We start from the raw sequence: 15,120 nt of genomic DNA, 5'->3' as shown, positions 1-15,120 counted from the left end.
CCTCAGCATGACAACGGCAGTCACCAGCACTGGGGAGACATGAGGGCCCTGAAAACGACACGACTACACAAAGGAAGTTCCAGGGGGGCAGGTGAGCCCATGTGGGTGGAGGACAGACATCAGAAGAATGAGCTCCACATCCAGATTCCTCCTTCCCAGCCCAGTCCTTCCTTCCAAATGTTAGAAGAAATCTCGTTTTCTCCCATGCTGGCTGAGAGGATGGTATTAAATCAATTACATTTAATCCCACAGAGCTCTGGGATACAGCCTTAAGCTACCCCCTCAGTTTTATTCATTCACTTTTATTCATGGGATTCATTTCTATGTTCTCTATTTTGCACTGAGACATCACAGTATAATAAAAAGAACCCCAAGAAAAGAATTCTAGTCTCTGACTGGCAGATCTGGCTTCCAGTCCCAGCTACTCCACTTCCAGACTCTGTAACCCTGGGCAAATCACTTAACCTCTCTGAGCGGCAGGCACTGCAGCTCATAGAACATCGTATAAAATGAGGCAGGCACAGTGAAGATGAAATGAAATGAAGCATGTAAAAGACTTTTAAACTAGAAAGCACCATAAAAATGTGAGGTATCCATGTTATTACAATTATTTAATCAATGGACCAGACACATTTTATCGCCTCACTTCAGAACTGCTCCTGGAAAGGCTGCCCTGCGGGCTCCCGCCAGGGCTGCACGCCGACCCTCGCTGCGCCAGGAACACGGGGGCTGGCTGCAAAGAGTGTGGCCACGGGCTTCCCGGGGCTGCTCTTCCCAGCCAGCCTCCCTTTGATGGCGTCTGGAGCAAGGCAATACTATAAAATAATTCTTCAGGAGCCAAGTGTAGAAAATTAAAAGGATCACTAATCCAGACAGAAAAAGTTCTGATTTATTGCTCTAACCCCTCTTGTCATAAAATGGCAGTGAAATAAAAACGCTGTTCTGTAGGATGAAGGGAGAGGAAATTTAGAGTTGGACAGAAAAATCCAAGGGCAATGAAAGTGCTAGTGTGCTCTGAAAAGTAACTCTCCAAATGCGCTGCCGGGTCACGTTGATGTTTCCAGGCATCCCCAGTGGCTCCCAGGCCTTCACTGGTCGGTTTACAGGGAGCAGAGGCCTCTCCTAGCCGATGGTACTGCTAACTTCACCGGGGGTCGTTCAGCCTCTCATGCCCTCACTGGGCCAGGTAAGAGTACAGCTGAAAGCGAGGCCAACAAGTTCAGAAGATGATGAATGAGGCAGGGCAGAGTTCGGCCGCCCCACCTCATGGGGCAATTAAGCTTGTGCGCATTGCTGATTGCGGTGGTGAGGCTCTTCGGAAGCAGGGAAGTGGGGCAGGACGGGCTGCAGTTTCACTTAGTTTTCTAAATGCACTTTCAGATAAAGGCTTTCTATGAAGACCACCAAAGTTGTAATCTCTGAATGTGGTCAACAAACAAAGGATCGCATTTAGAGCGAGTGGACCCACCTTCAGAAGCAAGCATTAGGCAGGTCACATGTGGAAATGCAAACCAGACTTACGTGATCTAAATCTCCTTTCTCCACGGCCAGTTCCTCCATCTCTGGTGTTGGCTCATCCTCCAGGAAGGGATTGGTGGATGGGGGTGGAGATTCGAGTTTTTTCTGTTAAGACATGAGAACGAGGTTATGTATTTTCTGAGCTTTCCCACTGATCTGCTTTTACGAAGTCTCCCCAACAGCTAAATCATGAAATCTGATCTAATGAGCAAGAACTGAGACAACATGGACCACATTCCCACCTCCAGGCCTTCACGCTGCTTTCCAATCTTCTTGAACACTTATTGCCCACCCCACCCCGACCAAATCCCCATCTGGCTAAAATCCTTACTCATCCTTCAGTCTTCCAACCAGAAGCCCCTTATCCTGGGAAGCCTTCCCCATTGTCAAGTTTGCGTTAGATGTTCCTGTCATCATCCCACCTGGTACATCTTCTACCCAGGTATTTATTAAAATATTGCAGTTGCTCATTTATTTGTCTTCTCTTCCCTGGACTCCATGATGGCAGAGATCATGTCTGTCTTCTTCCCCATCCTATATCTGGTGCCAGGCATGTAATAGATGCTCCATAAATATCAATGAATCAAAATGCCAGATGGGTTTGAATTCAAGAACAAACTATAGCCAGGCGTGGTTGCACACACCTGCAGTCCCAGCTATTCAGGAGGCTGGGCAGGAGGACTGCTTGAGCCCAGGATTTCTGGGATGAAGTGTGCTATGCCCATTGGGTGTCTGCACTAATTCAGCATCAGTATGGTGACCTCCTGGAAGTGGGGGCATCACCAGCTGCCCAAGGAGAGGTGAACTGGCCCAGGTCAGAAACAGCAAGTTAAAACTCCCTGATCAGCGGTGGGATTGCACCTGTGAACAGCACTGGACTCCGGCCTGGGCAAATTAGCAAGGCCTTGTCTCTTTTACATGCTCAGCAATGGATCTTGAACCCTCAAGAAATAATATAGTGATACTGCCGCCTCTTCACCACCTGAACCTTTAAAAAATTAAAAAAGACACAAACTATAAAACTAATCTTATGTGTTTTAGATTATAGACAAAAGTCCCTTCCCAAATAAGTCCCATTACAACCACAACAAAATCTCCTTGAGAAAAATTACTTCCCAGGTTCTGAATATGAGCACTCTTTCAAAATACAACATCGAGTGGGACCACAGGCCAGTGGGAAAGCTGGAGGCGGGAGAGGGAGGTTTTAGCTCCAACTCTGCTGCCTTGGCCAAGTCATCTAGCTTCTCGGAGCCACAGCAGGCTCATCTGCTGAATGAGGACACAGTCACAGGACTACTTAAAAAATCAAATGTGATAAAGTGTGTGAAACCCTAGAAGAAGCACATGATACATACAAGGGACACTGGTGATGGTAATTCCAGGGCAACAACAGAATCGAGGCAGCTCTTTGGAATTTTTCTACAAATTTGACCTTGAGATGTTGTTTGTGCCAGGGAGCTGGGAGTTCTAGCAGAAAATAAAGTAAGGGGACAAGCAGGATAAAAGGAATTGGCTGGTGCTGGAGACAAGGGGAAGGGGCAAGGAACGGCTCTCTGGAGACAAGAAACCAGGTGCAGAGGGAGTTTCTAAAAGTGCTTGTGACATTTTAGCATATCTCAGCAGAGAAACTTGAACTAATTCCTCGGCCAAGAGGGACAGCAGATGGACTACAGTGTGAATGACTGTCGAGTGCCAGTACCAGGGTATCAGCTAAAGATATTAAGGGGGGGGGGGAAGGAACAAACCACACCTGTGTCTGTGTCTGGATTAGACTTTAAGACAATTCTGCTTACACACACGTAAACGACTGGATTCTTGGCCAAAGCACTTGGATGTTACTACACAGCTAGATAGAGCCTGGGTGTATGAAGAAAGCCTGTGATTAAATGCATTAGCTCCAGGTAATCATTAGTAGGATAATGATTTTTGTGGTGTCCTGCTGAGAAACAACACGGTCTAACAACCAGGCAAACATTTCCAATTTAGACACTCAGAGCTCTGGCTTCCTTGCCTCATATGAAAAAAAAAAAAAAAATTTCCTATAAACTTAAAGCTATTTATTTTTAGAAATGAGGCTATTTTTAGAAAGAAATATTTTTTTGAAAATATTATTTCTGAGCTTTATTTGTCTCTATAAGGGTTGCTAATAGTCCAGGGAAAGAGGAATGGTGAGAATGGGCACCTACGAAGCCTAAGCTTCAATAACATGATACATTCGTTAATAATGTTGGCTTCCTGATCCCACTGGCTCGACAGTGGGTTTTGGGATCATACTGTTGAGCTGAATCTCTGTGTTCTGAGTTGCTGACCCTTTGAATATGTGGAGAGCAAGTTAACAAATGAAGTTAAAAGCTTCGTTCAAAACCATTCAGTGACAGAATAAGGATTTATGAAATTTTTAACCTAAACATTCTTCCTATATTATTAAGTATACCAGAGTTGACAATAACAGCTCACAATTACACACAGCTGTGTTTCATTTTAAAAACAATGCATTATTGGAAATCATGACAAAAAGTGGACATCGGTCAAGTGAATAGAGGGTGTTCCTGGGCTCCGCTCTCCCTGGGGATGTGTCTGACAGACAGATGTAGGAAGCAAAACATAAAAGGCAGCATTGGAAAGGCAGTTGGGGTGTAACGCATGGGCCACTTGCTCAGTGTCACGGTCGGAAGAGTCCCAAGGTTTCTTTCCTGTTTTCCATGGTCCATCTCTATTAACATCCCAATGGGATTTCTGGGAGACATCGGTACTAAGGAACTTCTTGCTCATTCATTTGGGACACACACATTCCAAGTATGGACCAAGCTGATGCAAAAAACCTGATTCATTCCTCTCCATTCACCCACGCACAAATGGACGTGCCGGGCACTATGAGTAAAGCAATGAGCGAGACAGACCACCCGCTACCCTCATGAAGATTATGGTCCAGTGAGGAAGAGGGACTTTAACCAAATAATCACACAAGTGTGTGATGAGGGCTATTCAGGAAAAGTAAAGGTTGTTACGAAGGGACACAATAGAGGATCACTGAAAACTTCCCCAAGGAAATGATGTTTGAGCCAGACCTGAAGGATACTCCAGAGTTAAACATGTGAAGGGTGGGAGGAGTGAGGTGGGGGAGGCCAGAGCCTTCCAGGCAAAGAATAGCATCTGTCTGCCACTCATTCAACAGTTACAGACCAAGCATCTACTCTGTTCTCGGCACTCTTCTGGGCACTACGGATACAGCCCTGAACAAGACTGATAAGGTCGGGAGGTACTGTGATCAAAATCAACTTTAGGAACAGGGGTGGGCTGGGGTGATCAGAGAAGGCCTCTTTGCAGAGGTGATAGATGAGCAGAGACCCAAGTAAGAGGGAGCTAGTCAGGCAAAGACCTGGAGAGGAGCATTCTCAGCAGGGTGACCTGGTGCAAAGGCTGGAATGAGCTTGTTAAGTGTGAGGGACAGAAAAGAAGACATGGATAAGAGAAGCAGCAGGAACTCAAACCCACAGCCTTGTGTGGGCCATAGTAAAGGTTAGATTTTTCTTATTCCAATTGGGTAGGCAGCGGGCAGCTTTAAACAGGAGTGGTAGGATCGAATCTAGATTTTAAACATTATTCCAATATCATGGACTGTACTGGGAGCAAGACCAGTGTAAGAGGCTGCTGCAGTGTTCTAGGCAAGGGCTCACATGGGAGTAGGCAGAGCTGGTATCGTGGAGACCGAAGAAGTAGCCGGATTTGGGACATATTTAGGAGATAAGGTCAAGAGGACTTGTTGAGAGAGTGGATGTGAGGGTGAAGGAAAGAAGGAATCAAGGATCATTCACTCTTTGGCTGGAGTAACTGCATGGTTGGCGTTACCATTAACTGAGTAACAAACCCTGGGTTGGGGTCAGGCTCTACTTGGGTATGTTGCTTAACATCTCTAAGCCTCAGTTCTTCTACATGGCATGTGAAGCTATGTTAACACCCGCTGCATAGAGCTGTCACAAGGATTAAGTGAGATAGTGCATGTAAAGCACGGACTCTGTACATAAAGAAGCTGAACACCATGCCTGGCACATAGGGAAAGCTCAGTAAGTGGCGGCCCTCATTAGCATTTAATAGGGTCAGGGAACTCAACAAGGCAGGACTGTGGTTGCATTTCTCTGGATGAAGCAACTCTCAGAAGAGGAAGAAATGGGAGCATAAGGCCAAAGAAGTCTTGTAAAGATAATTCTCTTTAATCACAAGTAAAATCCTGTCCCTCCTAATTTATCTCTTTGGGATCTCTCCAGGAAATAAAGGCAATGGGCCCATCAAATTACAAAGCACAGGATCACTGAGCTTCTCCCTGCTTCCCCAGTCTGCAGCAAAGCCCACACAGTACCGCATGAACCACTGCCCTGTCGGTAAGTGTGACATTACACAGCCCTGAGGGCGGATGTAGACTCCTGCTACCTAGAGCGCTAGACTACTGCTCAGATTAGCTTGCTTGCAAAGGAACAGGCCTTTGCAGAGAGCCGTCAGTGCACAACTCAGCCTGCTGTGCCCGGGGCCTCGTTGTCAGAGCAACCAGACCACACTTCTCATTCTCGCTTTGCAGCTGTTGTAAACCATTGAGAATTACAAGTTTGGGTTTAGATTTTAAATAACTCAAATGACATACTCCATGAGCTCTGGGGCTGCTAAACGAAACCTAAAATTTGCCAAGAAATGAATGACTTTCTGATTTTAAAAGAATTCACTCTTTTTTTGCTACGAGAGTTGATGTCAAGTCCATATAGGAAAGAAGAATTCTTCATATAGTATGCTAATTCCTACTAATTAAACCACATGGGATTCCCAATACCTCCAAAGCCACAAGGGCCACAGGACAGTCAAGTCATCTAATTTATTGTTAGAAAGACAGAACCTGGCTTTAGTCAGTAGTCTATCCATATCTGTGTCTGTCTGTACAAATCCCTTCCTGAGACCCTAGCTGGACACTTCAAGTTATCAAAGAAGGAACTCTGAAATTTAAGACCAATCTCTTTCCTTTCCCTGGAGGACAAAGCATTCAGTTAAGAAATCAAAGCTCGCTCTCCCTCGGCGCTGCCTATGGAGGTGGCAGCCATCTCTCACTCGGTGCCATGGCTGCCCTCAGACCCCTTGTGAAACCTCAGTTGTCAAAAAGAGGACCAAGAAGTTCATCTGGTCCCAGTCAGATCGATATAAGTTAAGCAGAGCTGGCAGAAACCCAGAGGTATTGACAGTAGGGTGCGCAGAAGATTCAAGATGCCAGATCTTGATGCTCATCATTGCTTATGGGAGCAACAAGATAACAAAGCACATGCTGCCCAGTGGCTTTCAGGAGTTCCTGGTCCACAGTGTCAAGGAGCTTGAAATGCTGCTGATGTGCAACAAATCTCATTGTGCTAAGATTGCTCACAGTTGCTCCTCAAAGAATCACAAGGACACTGTGGAAAGAGCAGCACAGCTGGCCATTGGAGCCACCAATCCTAATGCCAGTCTGTCCAGCAAATAAAATGAACAGAGAGATTGTGTATACATTGTATTTGTGTTAATAAAACCTAAAAAGTCGGCTAAAAAAAAAAAAGAAATCAAAGTTCCACAATTTCTGCACTTCTTATTCATAAATCCTTGACTCCAGCCCGATTCTGAATTTGTCCTTGAAAAGGTGGTCTGGAGACTCCAGCTGATGGGGCTGTGAGCACAGAGCTATGCACACCTGGTTTAGCACTCCTGGGACCCCTCTCTTGGTGCCACTATGTTTGTATCTTATATTGTGACAGTTATGCATAGGTTTCTTTCTCCGTAAGCATCGGTCGTATTCAGTTTTTCATCTTTTCCCAAGGCCCTGCACAGAGAGGGAGCTTGAAAAACACTTTGATGAGAAGCACTTAATAAAGTCCTCTCCAGATACCTTAGGGACATTTTCTATTTTCTGTAAACAAAACAAAACAAAACAAAAACACTCCTGTGTGTGTGTATGCTTGTAAGAAAGTCTCAAAAATATACCCCAAACTATTGAACAGTGGACATCTCTCTTGAGAGGGATTAATAGCAGTTGAAAAGGAAGAGATTGCTCTTTTAAAATATTTTATACTGTTTGGGCTTTAACAGCTGTATTGCTCTCTCTCATTGGTACACAAATTATTTATCTAAAGAGTGAAGATGATATGTAACTAAATCAGGCAGTATTTTCTAAAACCCTTAATATATTAAAATTGTGATATAATTCACTTAAATTCACCATTTAAGATGATTTACAATTTAGTGTTTTTGAGTTTTTTTACAAGGTTGTACCACCATCACCACTATCTAATTCCAGAACATTTTCCACCCCAAAAGAAGCCCCATATCTATTAGCTGTCACTTCCCAATCTTCCCCTTCCCCCCAGTCCCTGGCAACTCCTTATCTTTCTTTACAGATTTGCCTGTTCTGGACATTTCATATAAATGGAATCATATTCTATGTTGTCTTTTGTGTTTGGCTTCTTTTACATAATACAGCATTTTCGAGGTTCATCCATGCTGTATTATATCTCAGTACATCAGTTCTTTAAAAAAAAAAAAGATTTCATTTATTTATTTTTAGAGAAAGGAAAAGGGAGAAAGAGAAGGAGAGAAATATCAATATGTGGTTGTTTCTCACGTGCCCCCTACTGGAGACCAGGCCTGCAACCCAGGCATGTGCCCTAACTGGGAATTGAACCAGCGACACTTTGGTTTGCAGGTTGGCACTCAATCCACTGAGCCACACTGGCCAGGGCAAAGTACGTCAGTTCTTTTTATGGCTGAATAATATTCCATTGTATGGCTATACTACTTTTTGTTTATCCATTTGTCTATTAATAGACATTTGGGTTGTTTCTACCTTTTGGGTACTGTGAATAGTGCTGCTATACATATCTGTGTACAAGTGTTTGTATTAACATATGAGAATTTTAAATTCTCTTGGGTATACACCTAGGAGTGGGAGCATGAATTACTCTAACTAAAAATCATTTTCAGATTACGTTGTCTTTTTTTTCTGGCAGAGCTGGACCTTTACATTAGGCATTAGGACATTAACACCATGCAATGCACTCGAACAAAGAGTGACTACTTCTTTTGATTCTTAATAAGCCTCAGTGATATCAAGGCTCAACAACGAGAGAGACGAAGCAGGTGCGTTCATAAGAGGTGCAAGAATACAGAAAGCAGTCTGAAACACAGGCTACCTTAAATTTGAAATTGCTTCTACCTCTGACCCTATAATTCCACTTGTATCATAACAGAATAATCTGAAATGCGAACAGACTTGTTCACAAAAATATCCGTTGTGGCCTTATTTATAGAAATAAAAAATTTTGTAAAAGTGAAAAGCACGTAAGGGATAGTTAGGGAAATTACAGAACATCTATACAGTGAAATATTACATAGCGATTGAGAAAACACTTAAGATATGAAAGATGAAGAAAATAGATATAAAATTATATTTAAACATCATATATAAAAATTAACTCAAAATGGATCAAAGACCTAAATGAAAGGAGTAAAACTGTAAAACTCTTAGAATAAAGCATAAGTAAATGTGACCTTGGATTCCTAGAAAAAAACAGGCAGTAAAAACTCTCTGACATCAGTTTTAGCAATATTTTTGATATGTCTTCCCAGGTAAGGGCAACAGAAACAAAGAAAAACAAATGAGACTATATCAAACTAAAAAGGTTTTTCAAGGTGAAGAAAAACATGAACAGGAGAATCAAGATGGCGGAGGAGTGAGTGGAAGTCACATTTACCTCCTCCCAGGACAAACCTGGAATTACAACTAAATTGTGGAGAAATCACCTGGAACAAACAACTGAACAACAGCAAGAGAGGAGCCTTGTAAACTCTGCGATTAAAGAATCGGCTTCAGCGCCATCTAACTGCTATTTACCATGGTCTCCGGCAAAGGCGGGGGCAGAGTGGGCTAGAGACGCCTGAGGAGAGACTGGGGAAGGAGGCTTTGGGGAGAGAACTGAGAGTGTAGCCTGTGGGATCTCGGTGCTGACTCATCCCCTATGCGGCAGCAGCCATCTTGCTCAGGCAGAGACCACGCCCCCTGAGCAGCACCTGCGTCAAAGGAACTACTAGCCCCGCCCCCAGGTGGGATTCCACCCTGCCCCTTGCTGTCTAAGCTGCCTGCTATGTGCAAAGTAGCAGCCACAGACAGTAAATCCTTGGCGAAAAGGGGTGCAGAGAGGTCTGGAGACACTTGAAGAGAGACTGGGGACAGAGGTTTTGAGGAGAGAATGGAGAGAATAGCCTGTAGGATCCCAGTGTTGACTCCTCCTCCTCCTCAATAGGCAGCAGCGTGAAAGGACTCAATAACCCCGCCCTCAGGAGGGACTTGGCCCAACCCTGAGCTGTCTAAGGTGGTCTGCTGAGTGCAGAGAGAATAGATTAACAGCTGAAGGAGACAGCCACAGACAGCAGATTCCTGGAAGTCTCAAACAGACTGCCTACGGTCAGACAGGGACGACATCTGACATCATCAGAGGCAGATCCAGAAAGTAAAAACAGCAGTCTCCTACCATAGAAGTTCACACCACAAAGTCAGGAAATCAAGACAGATCAACTTAAGAAGCAGAAGCAAAAGAGAAGAGTCTCACAAATAATGAGAAGACAAAGAAATACCCCCCACTCGAAGGGAAAGGAGGAATACCCAGAAAGAGAACTAAATGAAATAGAGGCAAGTAAACTAACAGATATTGAGTTCCAAACAATGGTTCTAAGGAAGCTCAATGAGCTCAGTGAGCTCAGAGAGAATTACCAAAAACTATAGGGAAACTACGAGGAACTTACTGCAAACAATATCAGCATGAAAAAGGACATAGAAACTATCAATAAGAGACAAGAGGAAATGAAGAATGCAATTTCTGAATTGAAGAACACAGTAGAAGGAATCAAAAGCAGGCTAGATGAAGCTGAGGACCGAATCAGCGAGCTGGATGACACGGTAGAAAAAAGCTCCCAGAAAGAGCAAGAAAATGAAAAAAGACTCAAAAAGAATGAAGAGGCACTTAGGGAAATGCAGGACAACCTGAAACGGAATAATATCCATATAATAGGGATACCAGAAGGAGAAGAGGATGAGGAAGGGTTAGAGAACCTGTTTGAAAAAGTCATGATGGAAAACTTCCCTAATTGGAGGAGAGAAAAAGTCACACAAGTCCAGGAAGCACAGAGGGTCGCATTCAAGAGGAACCCAATGAGGCCCACTCCAAGACACATCATCATTAAAATGGCAAATATCAAAGACAAACAGAGAATCATAAAGGCAGCAAGGGAGAAAGAGGTAGTAACATATAAGGGAGCCCCAATATGGCTAGCATCTGACTTCTCAACAGAAATCCTGCAAGCCAGAAGGGAATGGCAAGAAATATTCCAAGTAATGAAAAGCAAAGGCCTTCAACCAAGACTGCTCTACCCAGCAAGGTTCTCAATTAAAATCGAAGGCGAAATAAGGAGTTTCCCAGACAAAAGAAGGCTAAAAGAATGCACCTCCACCAAACCAGCACTGCAAAATATGCTAAAGGGACTACTTTAAGATGAAGAAAAAGTTTCTATGAATACCTAGTTCCTTTCAGAGTTCCAATACTTGATATTGCCAATATTTTTAATCCTCATTAATCTGATTGTGACAATGATGTTATTTTAATTGTTCCTTTATTATTTGTTGAAACTAAACCTGTTTTAGTATATTTCTTTCCTATTTCTATTATTTTTTAAAAAAAGCTTTAAATGAAATTTTGGTATTCTTTATCCATTTATTGATTAAAGGTTTGTAGAACTTAAAAAAAAAACAAAAAAACCCTATTAACCATGTTTTAGATGTGTTGCAAATACTTTTCTACTCTATTACTGGTCCTTTAATTTCTTTTATATGTATATTACTATACAGTTAAATATTTAATATAGTCATATTGTCAATATTTACTTTATGGCTTCTGGGTTTGAATATTTTACTTCAGGTCATGAAAAATATTAGTTTGTATTTTCTCCAAAAATTCCTTAGATTCTACATATTGATTTTTACCTCACCTGAATATTTCTTGTATAATGTGTGTAACAGGGCTCTATATTTGTTTTATTTCAAGTAATAGTGGCCCATGCACCTTATTTGTTGAATAAGCCTTATTTTACCCATTGACTTGAAATATCAACTTAATCATATATTGTTAGACAGATATATACGTTTGTCTCTAGAATGTTCATTATATTTCATTGATCTAGTTGATTATTTCTGTGCTGGTATCATGTTGGTTTAATTGCTGAGACTTTATAAGAGTTTTAAAGTTTTTTTAATATAATTAACTTTGACATTTAAAATAAATAAAATCAATGTGCATTTAAGAAAGAAAGAAGGAGAGAGAGGTGGAACTCCTACCTTTTGTGACAACATGGATGAAACTGGAGAATATTAAGCTAAGTGAAATAAGCCAGTCGATGAAAGACAAATACCATATGATCTCACCTATAAGTGTACTCTATTCAACAAAATAAACTAATGAACAAAATAAACCACAGGCACAGAAACATGGAGCAGACTGAAAGTGACCAGAGGGGAGGGGGAAAGAGGGCAATGGTGGAAAGAAAGAAAAGGGAATAGACAAAGAACATGTCTGAATGACCCATGGGCATGGACAACAGAGTGGGAATTGACTGTGGGAGTGGGGGGTGGGAGTGGGGTGGGTGGAGGGGGGTAAAGGGGGAAATATTGAGACAACTGTAATAGAATAAACATGATTTATAAATTAAAAAAATAAATAAAATTTCAAAAAAAAGAAAAACATGAACAAAACAAAAAGGTAACGCACTGGATGGAAGAAGGTATTTGCAAATGACACATCCAATACGGAGTTAGACCAAAATATATAAAGAACTCATATAACTCAACATCAAAAACGCCCAATCTGATTTAAAAAAATGGGCAGACAACCTGAGTAGACACTTTTCCAAAGAAGATATACAGATGGCCAATGGACACATGAAAGTATTTTCAATATCAGTAATCATCAGGGAAATGCAAATCAAAACCACAGTGTGTTATTACCTCATACTTGTCAGGTTGGCTACTATCAAGAAGACAACAAATAACAGTGTTGGCAAGGATGTGGAGAAAAGGGAACCCTCGTGCACTGTTAGTGGAAGGGTTGGTACAGTCACTATGGAAAACGGCAGGGAGCTTCATTAAAAAAATAAAAAATAGAACTACCATATGAACCAGTAATTCCACTTATAGGTATCTATCCAAAAAAATAAAGTGCGAATTCAAAAAGTACATGCTTCCGGATGTTCACTGCAGCATTATATATAATAGCCAACACATGGAAGTACTTAAGTACCCAGTGATTGATGAATGAATAAAGAAAAGGTAGTATACATACACAATGAAATATTAAAACAGCCATAAAAAAGAATGAAATCTTGCCATTTGTAGCAACACGGATAGACCTAGAGCGTAGTATGCTAAGTGAAATAAGTCAGAGAAGGACAAATACTGAATGATCTCCCTTACATGTGGAATCTGAAAGACAAAACAAACAAACAAATCAAAGCAGAAACAGACTCATGGACATACAGAACAAGCTGATGGCTGTCAGAGGCAAAGGAAATGGGGAGAAAGGCAAAAAAGACGACGGTAAATAAGAGGTACAAACTTCAGTTATAAAATCACTAAGTCATGGGGATGTAATGTCAACAGTATAGTAATAACCTTGTATGATGTCAGATAGATGGTAGACTTAGGGTAACCACTTTATATTTTAATTTTAAAAATGTTTGTGATCTCAGATATGACACCAAAACTCAAATTCACAAAGGAGAAAAATAGGTAATTTGGACTTCATCAAAACTGAAAACTTTTGTACATCAAAGGACACTACCAAGAAAGTGGAATAAAAGACAACTCACAGAATGGGAGAAAATATTTACAAATAATATACTGAATACATGATAAAATTTATAAAGAATATATAAAATATGTTTAGAATATATTTTAAAAACACTTAAAACTCAAGAATAGAAAGACAAACAACTTAAAAATGGGCATAGGACCTGAATTAACATTTCTCTATAGAAAATATACAAATGGCCAATAAGCACATGAAAAAATGTTCAATATTATTAGTCATTAAGACAGTGCAAATCAAAACAACAAGGAGATAAATAGATACTACTTTACAACATGAGAATGGCTATAATTTAAAAGAAACAAAATAACAAATATTGGCTAGGATGTGAAAATCAAACTCTCCTACACTGACGGTGGGAATATAAAATGGTATAACTGCTGTGGAAAATAGTTTGGCAGTTCTTAAAAAAGTTAAACATAAAGTTACCATATAACCCAGCAATTCCCCCAGATATATTTCCAAGAGAACTAGAAACATATGTTCACACAAGAACTAGTACACAAATCACAAATGTATATAGCATTATAATAGTCAACAAGTGGAAACATCTCAAGTGTCCATTAACTGACAAATGGATGAACAAAACATATATTCATATAATGGAATGTTATTCAGCCATAAAAAGGACCTAAGTACTGATACATGTGACACAATGGATGAAACCTGAACATACTACTAAGTGAAGGAAGCCAGGCACAGAGGCCACAATCATGCTTCCACTTCTGTGAAATGTCTAGAATAGGCAAACCTATAAAGATGGAAAGTAGATTAGTAGCTGGCTAGGGCCAGGGGGAAGGAGGAAATTGGAAGGGACTGTGTGGGGTTGGATGTGTTCTTCTGGGAACAATGAAAATGTCCTGGAATTGGATAGTTGGAATGGTGGCACAATCTTGTGAATATGCTTTAAAAAATGGAATTGTATACTTTAAATGGTGAGCTTTATGTGAAATTTTGTTATATGAATTTTATTTCAATTTTAAAAGTAAAATAAACAGAGAAAAAGTGAATATAAAAGGTGCAATTTCAACTGTATAAAATGTTTAGCACGAACACACCCAAATTATCATCTGTTTGATGGGAAGACAGATGCCATTTTCTTCTGCCTTTTCATTCTTGCTTATAATTTCCAAATTTTCTATCTTGACTGTGTGTTACTTTCTTCTCATAAACAAACAGGAGTTAATCTCCAATTAGGATGCTATTCACATGAAGAACTATATTCCTTTAGCATCAGATAAAATTTATAGGCCATGGCTGGGTAGCTCAGTTGGTCAGAGTGTCATCCCAATACGCCAAGGTTGTGGGTTCAATCCCTGGTCAGCTTACATACAAGAATCAACCAATGAATAAGTGGAACAACAGAGTGAAGTTTCTTTCTCCCTTGCTCTCTCTTTCTCTAAAATCAACAAGTAAAAAAGCACTTATAAAATATTTTGAAATACTAAAGGGCATCTACCAGCTGAGGGGAAGCTATTTCCTTGTGCTTTGGCAGAACCGCAGAGTCCCTGCCCCCTCCCGTCTCCCATACTCTCCCTAATGCAGGTTGTTAAGTCGCTGGAAGACTGGGCTCTAGGGTAGGCCACTCTGTGGGTTTTCATAAGTAGTGAACCTTTTGCAAGCATTCTTATGCTCAAACAGCATGGTCAAAAATCACACCTACAGCTTCTATATTTATAATGCAATTTAA

At 41.1% G+C, this 15,120-nt stretch overlaps 1 protein-coding gene across 2 annotated transcripts in view; it reads right to left on the bottom strand.

Annotated features, from left to right (window-relative positions):
- VPS53 (VPS53 subunit of GARP complex) overlaps positions 1 to 15,120 on the bottom strand; it is a 128,570-nt gene that overhangs the window by 55,894 nt on the left and 57,556 nt on the right. For both annotated transcript variants that reach the window (XM_054573284.1, XM_054573285.1), the window contains exon 12: positions 1,522 to 1,623. In XM_054573284.1, the coding sequence (XP_054429259.1) occupies positions 1,522 to 1,623 (102 nt within the window). The remainder of the gene's footprint in view (positions 1 to 1,521; positions 1,624 to 15,120) is intronic.

The sequence above is a fragment of the Pteronotus mesoamericanus genome, unplaced genomic scaffold, assembly GCF_021234165.1.
Source record: "Pteronotus mesoamericanus isolate MK-2021 breed Mesoamerican mustached bat unplaced genomic scaffold, CSHL_Meso_final contig_246, whole genome shotgun sequence".
NCBI lineage: Eukaryota > Metazoa > Chordata > Mammalia > Chiroptera > Mormoopidae > Pteronotus > Pteronotus mesoamericanus.
Note: the sequence above shows the minus strand (reverse complement) of the source record. Positions and strands in the feature narration are given on the sequence as shown.